The sequence below is a fragment of the Topomyia yanbarensis genome, chromosome 2, assembly GCF_030247195.1.
Source record: "Topomyia yanbarensis strain Yona2022 chromosome 2, ASM3024719v1, whole genome shotgun sequence".
Taxonomy (NCBI): domain Eukaryota; kingdom Metazoa; phylum Arthropoda; class Insecta; order Diptera; family Culicidae; genus Topomyia; species Topomyia yanbarensis.
In genome coordinates this window covers 439,934,338-439,953,864 of record NC_080671.1, presented here as the reverse complement: position 1 = coordinate 439,953,864, position 19,527 = coordinate 439,934,338, and the positions used below count along the sequence as shown (strand labels likewise).

Sequence of the window (19,527 nt, the reverse complement as noted above, 5' to 3'; positions counted from 1 at the left end):
CTACTTCCGAGGTGGGGACTATGCACGTTAATTATGCTGATGTTGAAGAACCGGCTCTTGATCCTCAACAATGTGCAATTCTGTCGCTGACCGGCCACCATCCGATCACACGCTTTTGCATCTCCCCCACCACCATAAAAGCTGTTCCCAGCTCGTGTGTATTGCCGAGCCTTTGGTAGATGGTGTGGTTCCCGAAAAAGACCCGCACCATAGACCCCTTCTCTGCAGCACCACAATTTCTTGTTGAACTTCCTGAGCATGTTATTTTTATGGGCGGCTAGCTAGACCTGCGCCAACCTTGCAGTAACGCTGAAGGATCACGGGAGGAGAGGGGCTAAGCGCTTATTTTAAAGGCGGCGCTGGCTCGCCTTGTCAGGGCTGCCTTAGGGCATGTGGTATTTAGGCCTAGAACGTGTAGGGCCAACTACCTCGTCCTACCACACCCGCAGTCAGCCCCCGCTACTGGTCCGGGTCGAGAATCACAACTAGTTGCTATCGCGACTACGCATTATCCACCACCTATGACCCGCCCGGTTGCTTACAGCTCAGCTTTCCACATAGCGTTCCTCCACCACCACGGGGCCCGGGATGTTCCCACTAAAATTGAAGATTCCTTTCATCGACTACGTTGATATCATCGCCATCCATCGATGACATCAGTGGAAATTCGTAATGATTCTTCCTTTGAATCGCTCGACGTCATGTATTTTGTCTAGGACGCTCTTATGACCAGTTTAATGCGCTTCGTTGCAGAATTCAGTCGGGTAAATGTTTCCACATCCGACTCAAAGACGAGCAACAATCACCCTTAGTCTTGTTTACGACATGTCGCATTTTTGAACCAATTATTTGCACCCTCAATGGCAATCAAACGGGAGTCTGATTTGATTGACCCATGTCCGTTCAAAAAAGCGTAATGTCGTAATGCAGAATAAGGTTGAATATCAACTACGTCGGTGACGCCAAACAGCTGAGCAAAAATCATGCTTTTCCTGATGCTCGGACACAACTCAATTTTGGCACCTGGTAACAATTACCGTGCTTATTTTCACTCTAAATACCAAATGTCCCAGTCACAGAATTAATTAGCACATTGGCAAACGTCCTTGTGATTCACAACAAAAATGCCACGCACAAAATTAAATTAGCTATCGCTTCCTGATACTTCCTCTTACCTTCAGAACTGAACAATTTAGGTTCGTAATTACGAATTGTTTTTTCTACTGAAAAATTCAACATATCCTGAAGGCAACATATTAGTCTTTATTTAAATTTACATACGTTCAAGACATTCCAGATGTTTTATCATACACACAAGCATAAAATAAAAGAATAAATGTTTGATTATAATCTTCATATGCATTCTGCAGTGCAATCGCAATGTGAGGCTTTTATTCGCCCTGATCACTAAATAAAATCAACGGCATAACACACGCTATCCGTCCACTAACTTTAGAAATCTTCTGAAGCGTGACCAGCAAGTGAAAATGATGAGGTGACAAACGGAAATTACGGCCATTTCGCCACCAGTACGACTACTCTCTTCGCAGATTATCCAAGCGGGCCTGTAAATCGGCATCCGCATCTGACACTGGTGAATTAGCTCCTCCAGGACCACTCACTGCTCCTCCCGTACCTACAGCTGCTGCTTGGGGAGCCTTCATACCTGCAGACACTGCAAGCGAGCCGGACGCCTGTGAAATTTAAAAGAAAAAAAACAGGTTCAACACACGATTACCATTTTCAACCTTTTTCACTTACCTGTGGTAAACCGGATAGCTGATCGTTTAGCTGCAGACCTAATTCGTCTAGAACCTGAGACACGATGGCATCGGTTTCCTCTTCGTCGCCTTCGTCCTCCATCGCATCATCCATGGCGTCGTTTATCATTTCCTCCTTCATATCCATAATTTCCGATTGCTTCTCGAACTCGTGCAAAATCTTTTGAATTTGCGGCAGATTTAGCTGTCGATTCATGTTGGTCATCGCCTTTGTAACGCCCTTCATTGCCTCACCCATTGCGTTCTGAGATTTCAGCGTTTGGATCTTCAGCGAAACCGCCTGGATGTTGGCCTTCATCAGCATAAACTTCCGGACGTAGCGTCGCGTCCGAACCAGATCCTTGGCCATTATTTTGACGGCATCCATTTGATTTTCCTTGGCGAGCTTTTTAATGTCGGCGATGATTTTTTTCTCCTGCTGTTCCATCTTCATTTTCTCCCGATCCAAATCTCGCATCGCCTTATTCAGGGCACGTTGATTCTTCCGCATCATCTCGTCCGGGGACATTTTCTTACCGAACAGCCAGTCCATTTTGTCGCCGGAGATGATCCGATTTGCCCGTTAGAGTGATAAAAATCTATAAAATTAAATGCTTAACTTCGGTGACTCGCTGGGTTTGTTTTTCTATTTCGATTCTGACTCATCAATGAAAACAAGATAAACAGCTTTCTTTTGACAAGTGGGAAGGATTGCAATAGGCCTTTCCATTAGTACACGCTGAAAAAACCAGTAAGAATCTACACGGTAAAATAAAACAACCTCCAGAATAGGTTCTTTTACCTTACACGCAACCGTAAAATAACCTACAGAATAAGTTCTTTTAACTTAAATTTAGGTACTTTTGAGCTGTGCATCGCTTTCGCACTTATTAGTGTTGTCAAAAACAAAACGAGATTCGACTCAGTCGAGGTCTTCCGTGCAGTAAGATATTTTTGAGTTGTTTGGGGTATACTCAAAATTAGGTAAATTGGGTCATTAAGCTATATATGGTTTTACGTTCCATTCGATAAATTTTAGGTCCATTATACATAATATAACATTATTTCAAAAAAAAATCTTTGTAATACGTAAAAACGATTTTTTGTTTTTTAAAAAAAAATTTATGTAAACTTGGCAACCATACATAGGAAAACGGCGGTTGTTTACATCTGGCCTATCAAGACAACACCCAAAATGAAAAAAAACTATATGCATTGTATGGTGTTTATGTCAAATAAAAATAACCCTGCGGGAAAACCTAGATAACATGCATTAATTTTTTCTGACAGGACATCATTTGTCGTGAAATTCGATATGTCAAATGCTTCTGATAGTGTCAAATCCAGACTGTCAACATATTTCTTTATTTTAGTATTATTTTCACGTTTCTTGAGTTGGAAAAAGCATTGTTGTAATCACGGAAATCAGCTTTATCGATGTATGTAACAAAAAAAGATTTTTTTCTCTCATTTAATGACCCAATTCCTCGGAAAGATCTTCCCGGAACGTTGAGGTCGAGTTTTGCTAGAAGCGCAGGAGAGCCTATGTTGTCGGTCGGATGGTCGAAAATGAATAGTCGTTGCAGAAAGATCCGTCTGTTTCGCAGCGTAGGAAGATTGATGAGGATACAACGATCTTCATATGGAGGAGGCTGGAAACGATTTTACCAGGGTAATCGACGAAGTGCAAACCTGATAAAGGTCTTCTGTACCCGTTCGATACGATTAAAGTGTATGGTGTGATACGGAGCCCAAATAGTAACGCCATATTCTAGAATACTGCGTACCAGTGTAATGTATAGTGTTTTTAGACAATACACATAATTAAAATCACGAATGTTCCGTTTGATGAGTCCAAGTACAGCGTAGGCTTTAGCTATAACGGAAGAGAATGATACCAAGATTCTTGACGGATACGACTCGTTCTACGGGAGCAAAACACATTGAGTATTCGAACTTAATTGGAGTATGTACTCGTGTAAAAGTGATTGTGCTGCATTTTTGAATATTCACACTCGTTCCGTTTCTGTTGCTCCAGTCAATGATCCTATCGACGTCCATTTGCAATGCACAACAGCCTACCATAGTTGTTATTACACGGTAAATTTTCAGATCATCAGCATTCATGACTTTAGAAGACGATAATTCACTGCAGAGGTCGTTCACAAAGAGCACAAATAGAAGAGGTCCGAGATGACTCCCTTGAGGAATGCCCGATGAAATGTGGATAGGATCCGAGAGTATAGTTTCAAGTCGCACCGAGGCGCTACGGTTCGCAAGGTACGAGGAAATACAATTAGTCAGCCAGTCCGGCAGTCCAGTCCACATTAGCTTTTCCACAGCAAGCTGATGAGGAACACGGTCGAAATCTTTCGAGAAGTCGATGTACACCGCATCGATCTGCTGTCGTTTTTCCAATTTATCAATCAGCGACGACATCAGATTAGTAGTTGTCGAGCGCATTTTTACAAAACCATGCTGGTCCAAAGTGATGATGTGTTTGAACGCGGGGTAGATAACATCTAACAATATACTCTCGAACATTTTAGGGAGGCAGCTTAAGATTGAAATTCCTTTATAATTGGTGACATCATGTACGTTGCCTGTTTTGTGGATTGGAGTTATCATAGCTTCCTTCCACTTAGTGGGGAAAACATTTCCAGTAAGAGAGCGATTGAATAATAGAGATGCTGGTAGCGCTAAAGATGAAGAGCAATTCTTGATGAACCCTTGGAACTGTCCATCCCCCGAAGATTAATATGTACCTGGTGTTCGGTGAATGATGTTGCAGGCAAATTCAGAGTGAACATAGGCAAACTACAAAGTACGATTCAGACAAAGTTGGTGAGTTATTAATTAGCACGTTTTGAAAGAATGACGAGAATAGATTTGCTGACTCCTCTGCTGACGTTGATGTCATGTCTCGATAGTTGACGCATTCCGGGATTCCATCGGAGCACGTTTTGTTCCGCAGGTAAGACCAAAACTGCTTTGGGTTGTCCTTCATGCTACATTCAATTCGGGAAACATATGAGCGAAAGTATGTTGCATTCACGAGCTCGAATTGGCGTTCTAATTCCCGTACGGATGTTTTGTCGGTTTCGCCTCTTGTTCTAAAAAATCGTTTTCGAGCCTTCCTGAGACGATTTCGAAGATTTCGTAACTCAGCATTCCACCAAGGTCGTTTGTTACCCGGGCGGCGCGTGCGTTTCCTCCTAGGCACAAGTTGTTGAAATATTGATTCCAGTTCGTGATAAAATCTATTCACAGATTCATCCAGAGTACCCAGAGTTAATTTCTCAACTCAATTAATTCGTGAAATTTCAGTGTTTAATTCATCATAATCGCATTGATTGAAATCGTAGAATAAATCAACATCGTCATTCATAGACACGGGAAACACAGCAACAACTTTCAACACAAACGGATTTTGGTGACGATCTAATTTCATTTACGGTAAGGGAGGCTCCAATACCTCGCATCCGCCAGTGTTACTAACAAACAATGAATCAAGCAACCTGCCATTCTCGTTCGTCAAATAGTTCACTTGTTGTAGGCCAGAAGCGATCATGGTTTCGACTAGCAAAATTTCATGTTCCAAAGAGGCATTTATTGGAATAGAACATCCAACTTCGTCATCGAAACTCCAACGTAGCTTAGGTAAATTATAGTCACCTAAAACCACCACCCTATCATTGGTACCAATTTGATCGTACAGTCGATTGACACAGACAGCATGCTGTTCATATAAAGCGAGATCAGAATTCGGTGGTAGGTAAACCGCGCATACAACGAGAAACACTGCCCCGTAATATATACGAGCTGAAGGCTGCTGCTTGTTCTAGACGGGCGGCTCCATCGACGGTCACTATATTGCTTCGATTTCCCTTTTTGATGCCTATCAATACACCACCTTCACGAAGAGCACGGCTGGTAGAGCAATTTCGATCGCATCAATATATTTCATACTCATCGGTCAGTTCAGCATTGAGGATATCGTAGTTAAAGATCTCTAGAGTCTTCGTACGTAATTCCGCGGACATTCTGGTAGCAAATCGTGAATGAGCGCTTAGTATCGATATTTACATTATCGGTAGTCGGGTCGGATTCGGAGCTCTGTGATTTCAATTGCGAGTGTTCCGTCTGATTAGTGTTAGCGATTGGCGAGATACATGCAGTGAGCGGGGTAGTGATGATTGTTGTTGTTATTTCATATCTGTTGTTGTGATTGAAACCGAAACGTAGATCGCGTGTGAAAATCAAACTCACGGAAGATTATTCCCGACTTTGCACGACACGAAGGAAAGTTCTCCAAGATTTTTACCCTTGGGATGAAGGTTATGAAAGTTACGAAAGAATGTTACTGTTGCAAATGAACGGTTTTAGAATGAAACAAAAATAGAACTAGGATCAACAATTTCTTTTTATAATCATTTGTGTTGATATCGAGACTAAATGAGTATGAAGAAAACGATGGTGTTAATTTTTAAGAAGAAAAATGGGGCAGCAATGTTTGGAGAAAGCAGTTGTCATCTAAATGCACCGCTACGACGACGATTTTGGCAGATTGCTCACGGATTTCACCGTGTGTTTCTGCTAAAACAATGGCATTGCGCGAAAAATTTAATTCTTAAATTAATTCAATAGCTTAAAACACTACGGTTTGTGCACTTTCCACTATCTTCAGCAACTGACTTGTGCAGAACAGTGACATTAGTGACATCTGTGTTGCGAACAGCCCTGTAAGCACACGAATAGAAATGCACAATAACAAAACCATGATTTTCACTGTGACAGTACAGTTACAATAATTAACAGTAAATTCTATAAATCTATATATAAATAATTTACAGTAAAAAAGGGAGGTGGTTATGTATCTCAACATAAAAAAATCGATTTTCCTCCATACCTACTATTTTCTCAAAAGCAGTAAAATTTAATGTGAATTTATTGTATCAGTTTTTTGCTGAACAGTAAAATTGATTGTGATAACTATAATATTTATTGTTTTATGATTGTTTGTAGGGTAAATGGGTATTGTGATTTTCTATTAGGGCAGTTTCTCCTGGAACTGAAAAAACAGTAATAGTAACAAATATTTTAAGTACACGGAGAATAATCCTATGGTATCTGTGACCTGACTGTCGTGGTTGTTTTAACTATTTGCAAATATAACAGCAACGACCATGAAATAGACCTTTCTCGTCCGACCTAACACCTGTTTTTCTTATTTTTAATCGAAAGATTACACATTTATAAGAACATTTCCGTAAAAATGAAATGTTTAGGAGCTATCATGATTTTTTAATGATTTTTTAAAATTTGAAATATGCAAGAATGTTGAATATTTTTTTCACCTCAGCAAGAATGGTGGAACTTAAAATGTGCGTTTGGGCAGCACTGCTTTGAATATTTTCACTTAAGTTCTTGGCAACGCGGTAAATGAAGTAGTGAATCGCAGTACAAAATTCATTAGCAATGTAAACAAACTAAAATGAACCTCTCCCTGTATGAACATTGGATGAAAATGTTTAACCTCACTTTTTTGACAGTTCGCAGAGCTTGTTTACATAGAATTGGAATTTTTTGTATTCGACCACAGTATGAGAAACTTGATTTGGTTCGCTTTTAAATGCGAATATCTTGTATTAACAAGCTCGCTAGGCTTTCATTTTTATTTGACGTCATTAGGCAATGTTCCGTTAAATTTGGCATTTGGATTTTTCTTGTCCACGATTCGTTGAAGAAAGCGATTTTATTTGTTGCGTTCAATTTAACTTTTGTTTTTTTTGCTGAATTGCGGTGCAAATGTCCTTGAAATTATATACATCGCTTCATAGGTCCGCACCAATTGCAGCCGCTCCACCTCGCCGGAATCGAGTTAGCCGATGGTCCAGCCTGCGTCACACTCGGCTGTCGCTGCACCAATGGTAGCTCCCCACCAGGCATCTGGATTAATTGCTCAAATCGCAGCTACTGCTGGTAGTGTAGCGATCGGCTCCGTCGGTAATACCGTTGGACATACCCTCATCGGAATGTTCAGCGGTTCCGATTCACAAGAGGACAGGCTGCCCCGGTATCGGGCAAGGCAAACACTCCGGCAGGACTATGCTCGTGGGAGATCAAGCAGTTATTATCTTGTACCCAATGCCAGGCCGAGTGTGATTCGTAACAATTACCAAATTTGGAAGTCCATATACATAGTGTACACGTGATACTTTTTTTGAATGAAAATAGTATAAATGTTGGCAAAATCCTGCAGCACTAGGATCAAAGATAGAGTTTTAACACCAACTCACTGTGCTTCGGTGTTTTTTGCAAACGAACTATCAGGTCTATGTTTTTATTTAGTAAAAGTTTTAATAAATATTAGTTCATTAGGAGTATGACTTATTTATATTTTGATGGCGCGGTGAAGGGGTGGTTAAAGTGCGAGTCGTATCTTGAAAATCGATCGCTTGAAAGTAGTATAAATGATTATAAAATGCGACAACATAAACTCATAACCTTTCTAATGGTTATTTAGCCATAGGTAACGAGAAAATAGATATGTTTTATTCATGTACAACAAAAATTACTCAGCAATAATTTAATTTATTATTAATTGTTACGCGTGATTTTGTCTCCAGTGATTGGCCAAAATTGGTCGCTTTTAGAATCTGGTGCTCTAAGCATAACTGTCCCATGTTATTAGCGATTCCCATAACAAATGGGACAGTATAGCGAGCATACAACTGTAACAGCGAATTTAGCGTTGACATATAACCAGGTTGGTTGCAAGCAGAAAGAACAATACTAGCTGGGCTGCTAGCTGTTTGTGCTACTAATAACACTTGCAGTCTGTCAAATTAACATGATTCTATGATCTAGCTTCAATCTTCAATGACGATGGAATATAGCCGAATCCAAAGCCTAACCCATCAGCGCATTTGATCATGTAATGGATATTACGAACGATTCACATTTGATTTCCGTAGTCACAAATTACCGAACCACTGGCAGGTAGCATAATCTTCGGACTTAGTTGTGAATTGGAACAGTCAAGCCTGACTTCCCGAGCTACATCTCCAGTATTGTCGTCCCATACGACTAGTGAACCTAAATGTGTCCCACACACATAGCACACCATCCTGGCAATGGCAACTAGATGCGCCCATCTCGCCCTGCCACAGGTCTATGAAAATACATGTGATAGGACGGTAAGGTGGAGATAGGTGAACGGTAAGTTGTTATGATATGCTTATTCTGCTTCATTGAATTCATATGCTTCGAAAATAAGTTAGATTTTTTGAGATCATAACCCATTTTTCGGAGATTTTAATATATAAGAATGCTTTTTTTAAAAAAAATTAATATCGAATGCACTTTTCCCTATTTTCATTCTAGACAGACAACACAGTCAACAAGTCCAGGTGACAATTTCACACATGCCACCGTACTGCAAACAACCATCGATAAAACCTATGAGTGCGGGATGTGTGACCAATCATTCCACAAGAAGAGACAGCTGGCAGTTTACAAGCGCGTACATGCCGGCACGCGACCGTACTCCTGTGACATTTGCGGTAAAGCATACACCAAGGGTATAAATCTAAGCCGGCACAAACGGATACACACCGGCGAACGACGGCACCGTTGTTGGATATGTGGCAGAGAATTTTTCACTTCTGAGCAATTGGATCAGCACCTGCTTACCCATAAAGATCAGGCTTACATTTGCGATATCTGCAGTAGGAAGTTTACCGAAAACAGTAGTCTCACGCGACACAGACTTATCCATGCAGGTAAGAGATCGCACAAGTGCGATATTTGTGGCAAATAATTCATAACTAGTGCTGAACTCACTCGCCACATGCGCATGCATACTGGCGAGCGTCCGTATAAGTGTGATATCTGTGGCAAAGGCTACGTAGAAAGCAGCAGTTTGAAACGTCACCAGCGTGTTCACATCGATATGAATCTTGCGGATCAAATATTTAGTTGCGACATCTGTGGTAGAAAGTTTCTTGAATCTAAAGAACTTACGCAGCACAAACTTATCCACAGCAAAGATCGAGAATTCAGATGTGAAGTCTGGTGGCGGGTTTAAAAAATATTCTCACATGACTCGGCACATGCAAATCCATACAAACGAACGCCCGTACAAATGTGACCTCTGCGGGCAGGAGTTTTTTCGAAGAGCACATTTGACCCAGCATAATCGCAGGCATGTTGGCGTACGACCCCATGGCTGTGAATAGTGTGGAAAAAGATTCGTTGAACGTAGTCATTTGATGGGACACAAAAAGCTGCACGAAAGGTCAAGGAATGGTAGCAGGCGAAAAGGAAAAATTAAGGATTCTACCGTGACCGATTGCATCCACGCGGTCACTGGAGGCGGTAATGGGAAAATAGAAGAGGAAAAGCAAGTTCTAACATAAATTAACTGATTAAAAGCAATGTAAATAGAAGTCTTGTTTATTATCAAAATGTATTTAGTAACTTTCTATATTTAATTGCGGCGCTATTAAATGGCCCTGTTATCAACAATCGACACTATAAAAATTTTACACTCCCTTACCAAGAGCCTGCTGAACACTCTCGTAACCATTGTCTTGTAGGAGCTGTTCTAGTTCAAGCCCCACACACATAGCACACCATCCTGGCGACAAGATGCGCCCATCTCGGCCTGCCACTGAAAATATGAAAATACATGTGATAGGACCGCAATGGCTGTTTAGGGTGAACTGCAATAGGTGGCTATCGAATCAGAACACTTTAACAGTGTGGCCCTGGCTGCCAGTCATGACTGTACCGCCCGCCACTTCCAAACATGTCACTGGTAACCCTGCTGGTGAAACTCCAGAATACATCGAAGCTCCTCCTCGGATGCGTTATGTTGAGCTGGCAAAGCTGTGGACGGATTGCTGAAATAAACTAATGCTTCCTGCCGAACCGGTGCGTACGTGGGCTAAAAAAGAATAAGAATTAAGGCACTTGATGACATACTTATTGCAGACTGAAAATTAAATGACTTAGAATATACAGTATTTTAGAATAACAAATAAAATCTGTCTGTTCTGCGCCCTACGTGAGCTTAAAAAATTGCTTGAAACATAGGACTTACTTCGCCCATATGCAGACGTAAACCCCAATCGATCTGACAACCTTGCGTGTACGTTTCTAGTCTCAGAGAATCGATTCGTCCACTCAACCGTGGGACTATCACTTTGTCACCGGCGAGCTTTATGTTAGTTACTCCATTGTTGTGGATGTTTTCGGCTTCATATATACCCTGCAATGAAACGTCCGTCAAAAGTTGTAATAAAAAAAAAACAAGTGACTCCATACAATTTACCTTAAAGTTACCAGTCGTTCCCTCCCAGAACTCCAACCGCCCATCTGCACACCCAATCTCTATGAAATTATCAAAAAAAGTCCAAACACCAGATCGGCGATGTCTGGTAACATTTCTTCCGCGCTGAACCTCCTCCTCCAGGTGGCTGAGAACATTCGCCAGCGCTCATCTGCTGCCGGGGTGGGATGAAGCCGTATGATTGGACTTACTCTCCACCGCTGCTACATCATAGCCCTTGGTTGAATTAATCCACAAAAACCGGATTCGCAGATCCGCACAAATACCTTTTGGGCATACACGATTATCACTTGTAAAATGTTTCTCATACTGAACGGTAAAATGAAAATATTTTCCTGCATCTCATTCTGATGATTGTGCCTGGTGAAGTTAAACTGTAGTTTTTTCTTCAGTTTGAAAGCAAAACTGGTCGGCGAACTCTCGGGAAACGGGAGACAGCTGATGTTTTTGGATTCCTTGGCAGGATGAAAAACATAACAGATAGGTAGAGAAAACCTAGGATAGGATCCGCCAGCTCTGTCCTCTGTTTTTGAACCAATTCTGAACCAGCTCGTGATTGGACGAAAGTGACATAGGCAAACCTTCGGCTTGGAAACTAAAAGTACTAAAGGGCTGCTTGGAAGTGTTGTCATATTGTGATATCAAACATAAAACGACGATTGTTAACTGTGTTGATTTTTTTGTTTTCTCGAGATACCGCTTTCTTTCTATAACATCCGTCTGTAATTATGAAGTGCAGGCATTATTTGGCAGACGAAATCAAACATATTATCCAGAACTGAAGTTCCCGAGAGATCCGGTAGCGCGGTTATCGTGGATTCTGTTCTGTGTGCGGAATAATGCGGAAATGCCTCTTTTCGAAATCAACAGGCTGTGTAGCGTAAGTATGAAAATATTTTGAACTTTATGTAAAAATTGTCTTTGTTCCAGTACCGAGTAAATTGGAAGTACTGAGCAAACAGGGAGAAAGTTATCCCGGAAGTCGCAACTTACAAAAATGAAGAGGCATGAGGATATTTTTCGTAATGTCCAACAACGAATATATATTATTTTGTTTTGCTGTATTCCGATGGAAAAAAACGTAATGATCGTTTAAATGCGGATATAAAGACTAAATCTTTGATTTTTCCAGAAGCATGAAATTGGTACATAATATAGAATATTTTAATCAGAACAAATATACGACCGAAACAAAACAACTATTTTGGCAACATTGGTCGAGTGGGGGTATGTCGTTTTCAACAGGGATTAGTAAAATGTAAGAAGAAGCCAGCTGGCGGATCCTATCCTAGGAGAAAACAGGAAAAAAACAAAAAAGATGTCATCGATGTTTGAAGAGCACTTTTCACTTTAAAGCAGTGTTGTCAGATGGTTTTGTATAATAAGTTTGTTCTATAGTAAACACAAGTTGCTCCGGAGCAAACAGAAGCAAAAAATACTTGCTTTTTACTCCAGCTTGCTAACGGAAGAAGAAAAAAGAGAAGAGAACATAGGAACGATTTTCTCTCTGTTTGCTCCGGAGTACTTCCACTTTCTACTGGTACTGGAACAAATCTAATATCGGTATAGTTCTAAATAAAAAATAGGTATTTATCGGTGTGAAGATGTATGCTAACCAAAAGTTACCTGCAAATTATTGGTTTTAAATAATAGATCATTCTAATGTTATGCAATCAAACCTACCGAGCTCAATCGATTTCAGAATCGGTTGTTGAGCTTCATTTGAAATTTTGATAGTAACCTGGCAGATTGCTGAATCAATTTCCGGATGAATTGATGTGGAAATGTGAAGACATTTTCTAAAAAGGCCCATACGTAATATTAATTGTTCGTATTATATGAAAATCGTTATTTTTTGGTAAGAAAAAAGAAATCGGTATTTTTAGTAACTTTATTGGTATTGAAATTAAAAATCGGTTTAAATATCGATGAATCGGTATATTCTGCAACACTGTTTTGGGGTTCATCTACGTCAAAACAATGTTTTTGACAAATTGGAATGAACTGTTGGAGTTCATACCCAGTAAACAAAATGGCGAATAGCCAGATTAAAATAGATGCCGGCGAGCGGTAGGCTACTGGAACTTTGTTAAAAGCTACCCGCCGTAACTTTATTTCATATTCCCCACTCGAAATTCATCCAAATGGTGTAAAAGTATGGAGAATCGAGGTAAAATAGGACAGGGGAATACAGAGTAAAGTGGGCAGTTCAAAGAATTTTTGATTTTTTCAATAGTTAGAGACACCAAATTAACGTGACAGTATTCAGAATCGATCCAGCGATGAAAACGGAAGCTGTTCTGCATATAAAATTTTTTGACGAGAAAGGTCTATTGGTAAGACTACACTTCTGTATCGTAATAAATACTACTAAAATCGATTGCCGCTTAACTATGCTATTGTTATTTATGACAATTTGAACATGCTCACTCCAACAATATCTATCATCAAAAGACTGACAATGGAATAGTCAGGATCACTAGTAAAATAAAAGTTAAAATGAAAATATGTACATGGTAAACGTCTTTAAAATCGCCAGTGTCATTGTTATAACTCCTTTTCGTTTGATTGTTCTCTGCACAATATAGTAAGAAGTCGTGAACACTAAATTTATAGTTACTATATGAATGAAAAGATTGAATTAACTATATACACCGTTTATATGGACGTGAGATCTGTTGTAAATACCTTTTGCGTATAGTGATTTTCAGCTGAAAATGAGTTGTACTACTAACAACCATAAAACTAGTCACGGTTTGCGTTCAGATTCAGATTGTATTCCAACATGACGCGGCCATTGCAGTGAAAAATTGTGTACACAAAATACAAGCGTGCTTTTTGGTGCACTTTTAATTTTTTTTTACGATTGCAATAAGATCTCTGTGATATTACGGTAAGTCGATGGCCTCATAAGCCGAGTTCCAATCAGGAAAGATATTTAGTGGCTAAATATGAGCTTAGCACTAGCATTACAAATGGTCTGTACCAAGGTATGTACACTAAGAATCGGCTTCTGAGTCCAAGGAAATACAAGATAATATTCTTCAATGGATTGTAGGACTAAGTGTTTGCTTCGCTAAATACATAATATTACACTATGTGAGTAAATACTTTTATTTCAATTAATAACAACGTCTTAATATCAAAATTTTTGTTTCTTTTAGCTAAGCGTAAAAGCAGAAATAGAAGACTAATATTTGGTTGCTGAAACGATTATTTTTAATAAAATTTGTATGTCGTCAATAAACTAAGAGACCCGCGAGAAATTTCCAAAAGCTAGATTAGCTGAAACTGGCTCAAATACATCTTTACCATTTATCTAATTATATTGGCGCGTCATTTTCAAAACAACGATATTAAGCAAAAAAATTTAAAATCCCAATGTTGTAGTTATTTCAAACAAGCCTTGGTCAAGATGACTATGCTTATTGTTATGCCAAGCATTTCACTCATAATGGTCATTCCTCCAACAGAGTGTTCAATTTTACTATTATGCATAATGCATGGTAAAATATTCCATTCTCCTAGTTTAGTTATAACAAACAGTTCGAGGTCAAAATAACTATGCGTATTGTTATACCGAGCATCCCACTTATAATGTTCATGCTTACAATAGAATGTTCAATAATACTATTATGGTCCAAAGCTCTTGTATAGTAATCTTGAACATGGATATGGTTCAAGTGACCTGATGCTATTGTCGGTTAAAAACTAGGGGTAGATCACTCTAAGAATGTATAACAAATTTGCTTCAAATTGAAAAAAAAATGCATTTAATTTCCATTTTTGCATCAGCTTTGCACTGCCCCGCAGAAAAGTTTGTTTAACAAACGTCCTACGCTGATCCACTTTATTCGACGTTTTGTTAAATGTATGGCTAGTTTTTCTGTAGGGTTTTGACGTCTTACACGCAAAGCAAACAACATTGCACGCAACGCAAAATACATTATGAATTTCTATTTTGATGGAAATAAATGCATTTAATTTCGCTGATTTTTAAAAATGCATCGCAAGTGATCTGCCCCTAGGTTAAAAACCACTATACTCACAAAGTCGAATTAACCTCCTCATATGGTAAATGTTACCATATAATTTTTCTTAGTGTACAGCATTCTGAACGTGTATGATGCTTCCACTGAAAAGGCCTTTTGGAACATCCAGCGAGCTTACGGTTAGAGTTAGAGGGTTAATCTTCCAATCGTTTTGTTATGTCCAGGTAACTGGCATCCCTATCTCTACATACAGAGTTTGACAATAGGCAACATCGTTTTTCCACCGATCGATGGGGGTCAGTTTGACAACGTCAAAATCGCTTAAAATGTCATCAACAAACAATAGTAGCAGTAAACAAAAGAAAACAATGAACACTTTAACTGATTTGATGTAAACTAAAGTGCTCCTCGTTCGTATTTAAAATTAATTTCGTTCATTTTGTTACAAGCAAAGTTTTTATGTTGACTACGAAAATATGACGTCACGTCACCCTCTTGGTTATGTCAAATCCAGTGTTTATTATCGATACGTGTGCCAAGGTCCAAGAGTTGTGATTGTAATATTTTTATCTCCATAAATTCCTAAAATTCGCTAGAAAGGTGGTGCTTGTGGCTCAAGAGTAGTCAATATGTCGCTCGTCGTGAAAAGACCATTTCCAGAGCCGACATTAACGATTCAGGTAACGATGGTAGTTTAATATTCGTTGACATTTCTTACGTTTATAATCAATCTCATTCTATAGCAGGAACCGGCACCGATCGTTCCGCAGCTCTTGGGATCCACTAGCAGCACCAATACGGCCCGAATCTACAAACGTATCCGGTTGACATCGAGAAAATCCAGTGGTGTGCCTGTTTCAATTTTAGCGTACGTCAATTTGTTAGAGGACACAGTCAACAGTAACGATGCGCTACAGGTGCTAATCAAGATCAGTGACTCGATGCAGTTTGATGAGAGTGAGTTTCCGGAAGCGGTCAAGAAGCTGGTGGAACATTTTCGACGGGAGCCGGAATCTGCTGTACGGGTTAAGATACTGTCACTGTTTGGCGATTTAGCGTGCGAGACGGGCATTGAATGTCCTCCGTTGATAGACGAGGTGATAGGGCTATTGAAGGGAGAAACTTCAGCGAAGGTAATTTCCCAGGGTTTGTGTGCCTTGGAGCGGATTGGTCGTGCTTGTTCGTTAACTTCGGTAGCATATGTTAATAAGATGGTGTTTTTCGCAAAAAGTAAGCTCTTTTCACCCAGCCATAATGTTCAAAGGCATGCCATTTTATTGCTTGGCTTGTTTGTGCTAGTTTCGGATGCGGAGAAGGAAAGCTTGGAGTTAATTGGGAAATACACTGATTCGGCGGATGCAAGAGTGAGAGCGCAGGCTTTCCGCTCAATGCTAACCTTGGGTGAACGTGGAGTGCATCTGCCACCAACGCTCTATGAGCGCGCCTGCAGTGCTATGATCGATGATTACGAATGTGTTAGAAAAGAAGCACTTCAAATGGTGTACAAATTAGGTGTAAAACATCCAGAGCATCTAATTAAGGTTCCAGACTCAGAACAGGAAATTCGATTGATTGACGATGCTTTTGGGAAGGTTTGCAATGCGATTTGTGACCTTTCGATGCACATTCGGATGCAGGCTGCGGATTTACTCGGAGGGATGACCATGGTTAGCGATGAGTTTCTCCACCAGACGCTAGATAAGAAACTGATGAGTAACATGCGTAGAAAGAAGAGTTTGCACGAGCGAAGTGCCGAGCATTTCACAAGTGGAGAGTGGTCCAGTGGAAAAAAGTGGGCGGATGATGCACCTAAGGAACTGGTTAATGCTGAATCCGTTTCATTAATGGCTTCCGGAGCCTGCGGCGCTTTAGTACAGGGATTAGAAGATGAGTTTTTGGAAGTCAGAACGGCTGCTGTGAATTCAATGTGTAAGCTAGCGCTGAAAAATCCGCCCTTTGCTGTTACATCTCTGGACTTTTTAGTCGACATGTTCAACGATGAAATCGAAGAAGTTCGTCTTAGAGCTATCTGCAGTTTAACGGCAATATCCAAGCACATCATTTTGAGAGAAGATCAACTGGAAACCATGTTAAGTTCGCTGGAGGATTACTCAGTGGATGTCCGCGAAGGACTTCATCTGATGCTGGGTGCCTGCAAGGTTTCAACGAAAGCATGTCTCTCGTTGGTCGTCCAAAAAGTGTTAGATGTGCTTTTAAAGTACCCCGAAGATCGTCTTTCAACGTACGGATGTATGCAGCGTGTTGGGCAGAAACATCCGGAGATATGTATGACATTGACTCCGCAGCTTCTGCAGGATCATCCATTTTTTGACAGTGCCGAGCGAGACGTGGAGGATCCGTCCTACGTCTGCATTTTGATTATGCTTTTCAATGCCGCTCAACATCTGCCCCCAATGTTAGGCCTTTTCCCGGAAACCATAGTGAAGCATTATTCATATTTACGCGATACAATGCCCGGATTCGTTCCTCGTCTGAATCTGGGAGGCCAATCCACCGAAATGATGCTAACCGGTTCCACCGGATCACGTCAGTTTTTAGAAACGCTGTTGAATAACATTCAGCAAGCTTATCCTACCCCAAAAGCCCGTCTAGCATTGCTGAAAGCGGTACAGGAAAATCTCGATCGTTTAGCTGAAATCGATCCTGTCTTCTCAGGAACCGCAAACTTTACAGCCACTTTCCTGGGTACTCAGCTACTAATGGAAAAGTTACATGTAGCAATCGGTGGCCAACCAACGGAAGCCCCGTTGAAAGACTGTCTCGCCCAGTTGATCCGGAAGTGTCTCGAGCTGCAGAACCTCTTCTCCTGTCTTACGCTTGACGATCATTTGTTGGTCAAACAGATGTGCCTTCGAGCCAGTGCACTCAATCTCGTCCTGGTTGTTAAGGATCGTACCCAAAGTGCGCTCGCACCTTGTCAGCTGTTACTGCAGATAGCCGCGGATGCTAGTAACTTTATGCAGGAGAACAGTTCCCTCGTACCCGATTCCTTCACCAGTGCGATTCTCACTAAGTTGGCTTCGATCGGTGATCCTCGTCCGGGTCGTGTTTTTCGAGAAATTCTACCGTTAGTACAGGCTGCCTCTCCAGTAGTCATCCCAAAAATTAACACGAATGTAAGTAAACTTTTCCCTCGCTTAAAGCATCCAAATTTAATTAATTTACCTCTAACAGATCCAAATGTGCAAAGCACGAATCATCGAACCATCGGACAACTACTACAATTCGGACAACGTCATTAAGGTCACGGCTGGTCTGATAGCAGCCATTCCATTGGTTGCCGAGTTGGAAAATATGCAGGAAACTCAACGACAGGGTCTTCGCTTGAAAATTAAATATCCCGATCAAAATGTGCACATCGTAGTTCCTAGGAAGCGCGACATAAAGAAGATAATAACTGAACAGGGCGAAAGTGATACGCACTGGCGCCTGAGAACAACGGTTTTGCTGTCGCATGGTGTTTGGACCGAAGCAGCACCGGTAGATATCGGCATCTGCCTGTCCGTGCGTCCAAGCTGCGAGTTGGAACTGTGCAAACCATTGAAGGTACAGTTTGCGCCAAAACCGGTCAAGAGGGGTATTTGAGCTGGGTAGGTGCAGAAAGTAAAGGGAAGAGAAGGGATCTGCAAATTTTCAGTTCATCCGAAATTCTTAGGTTGTGCACGTTGAAGTCAGATATAAAAACCTCTCTGGTTGCCAATTTCACACTAAATCAGACTAACACGGAATTATGCAGACTACTTCAGTGTGATAAAAGTACATTCAAGTCCAATTGGTTGGTGTTAAATCAGACCGGACCAAGTCGCAAAACACCAAAAAATGAGTTAATGATAGCACTGGATAAAGAATTTTTTCATCTACATTCCACTTTTACCAGATTTGAAATATGAAACAATGAACAAGAATTATGGTAAAAATTATTCCAATTATAATGTAAAGGATGCTGCGATTCAAACTTTAAACGCGTTTTTCTCGAAATCAATGCACTGACACTTGGTCCGGTCTGACCTAACACCGACCAATTGTCTGGGTGCCTCCGGTGCACTAGCGCGTAAGGTTATAACAAATAAGTGCCCAAAACGCTAAGATCACGTCGAAAGTAGTTCGCATTATAGCGCATCATTCTACGAATTAATGCGCACTACCTTCGACGTGATGCCCTTGCTAGAATAAAAGAAATTACGGTTGTCGCTGGCTGGATTTTTAAGTTTTCAATTTCAACCAGAATATATCGATACAGATCTTTCATCAGGGCCTAAGTCGCAATGTACTCAAATGGAGAAAAATCAGTTTCAATATTCGGCGATGCTTTTCTAAATGTAGTTTTTATTGTAGTTATAAATTACATTATGACCATGTTTTTCCGAAAGCATCTTTGGTTAAACCTTATGACAATATA

General features: G+C 40.5%; 3 protein-coding genes across 4 annotated transcripts; 1 reads left to right on the top strand and 2 right to left on the bottom strand.

The window, feature by feature from the left end:
• Nucleotides 1-1,240: 1,240 nt before the first annotated feature.
• Nucleotides 1,241-2,462, bottom strand: LOC131685588 (charged multivesicular body protein 2a). Its single transcript, XM_058969430.1, has 2 exons — nt 1,762-2,462; nt 1,241-1,694 (listed from the first exon to the last, which is right to left on the bottom strand). Exons 1-2 carry the CDS (start codon nt 2,311-2,313, stop codon nt 1,536-1,538), a joined length of 711 nt encoding a protein of 236 aa, XP_058825413.1. The 5' UTR covers nt 2,314-2,462; the 3' UTR covers nt 1,241-1,535.
• An 8,113-nt stretch (nt 2,463-10,575) lies between these two features.
• LOC131681035 (uncharacterized) lies at nt 10,576-11,587 on the bottom strand. Its single transcript, XM_058961740.1, has 3 exons — nt 11,382-11,587; nt 10,867-11,034; nt 10,576-10,710 (listed from the first exon to the last, which is right to left on the bottom strand). Exons 1-3 carry the CDS (start codon nt 11,454-11,456, stop codon nt 10,576-10,578), a joined length of 378 nt encoding a protein of 125 aa, XP_058817723.1. The 5' UTR covers nt 11,457-11,587.
• A 3,733-nt stretch (nt 11,588-15,320) lies between these two features.
• LOC131685587 (integrator complex subunit 4) lies at nt 15,321-19,048 on the top strand. Of its 2 annotated transcripts, none has more exons than XM_058969429.1 (3): nt 15,321-15,787; nt 15,854-18,244; nt 18,303-19,048. In XM_058969429.1, exons 1-3 carry the CDS (start codon nt 15,737-15,739, stop codon nt 18,711-18,713), a joined length of 2,853 nt encoding a protein of 950 aa, XP_058825412.1. In that variant the 5' UTR covers nt 15,321-15,736; the 3' UTR covers nt 18,714-19,048. The 2 variants fall into 2 exon arrangements, with proteins under 2 accessions (XP_058825412.1, XP_058825411.1); XM_058969428.1 differs by having other exon boundaries at nt 15,851-18,244.
• Nucleotides 19,049-19,527: the final 479 nt, after the last annotated feature.

What these genes read in the sequence shown, in the direction of transcription:
- LOC131685588 (XM_058969430.1), bottom strand. Translation starts at nt 2,313, where the DNA reads ATGGACTGGCTGTTCGGTAAGAAAATGTCCCCGGACGAGATGATGCGG. An exon ending in AGCTATCCGGTTTACCACAG is followed by an intron (nt 1,695 to 1,761) that starts GTAAGTGAAAAA and finishes TAAATTTCACAG; the next exon opens with GCGTCCGGCTCGCTTGCAGT.
- LOC131681035 (XM_058961740.1), bottom strand. Translation starts at nt 11,456, where the DNA reads ATGCAGGAAAATATTTTCATTTTACCGTTCAGTATGAGAAACATTTTA. An exon ending in TAATCGTGTATGCCCAAAAG is followed by an intron (nt 11,035 to 11,381) that starts GTATTTGTGCGG and finishes GTTTCATTGCAG; the next exon opens with GGTATATATGAAGCCGAAAA. An exon ending in TACGTCTGCATATGGGCGAA is followed by an intron (nt 10,711 to 10,866) that starts GTAAGTCCTATG and finishes ATTCTTTTTTAG; the next exon opens with CCCACGTACGCACCGGTTCG.
- LOC131685587 (XM_058969428.1), top strand. Translation starts at nt 15,737, where the DNA reads ATGTCGCTCGTCGTGAAAAGACCATTTCCAGAGCCGACATTAACGATT. An exon ending in AGCCGACATTAACGATTCAG is followed by an intron (nt 15,788 to 15,850) that starts GTAACGATGGTA and finishes CTCATTCTATAG; the next exon opens with CAGGAACCGGCACCGATCGT. An exon ending in TCCCAAAAATTAACACGAAT is followed by an intron (nt 18,245 to 18,302) that starts GTAAGTAAACTT and finishes TACCTCTAACAG; the next exon opens with ATCCAAATGTGCAAAGCACG.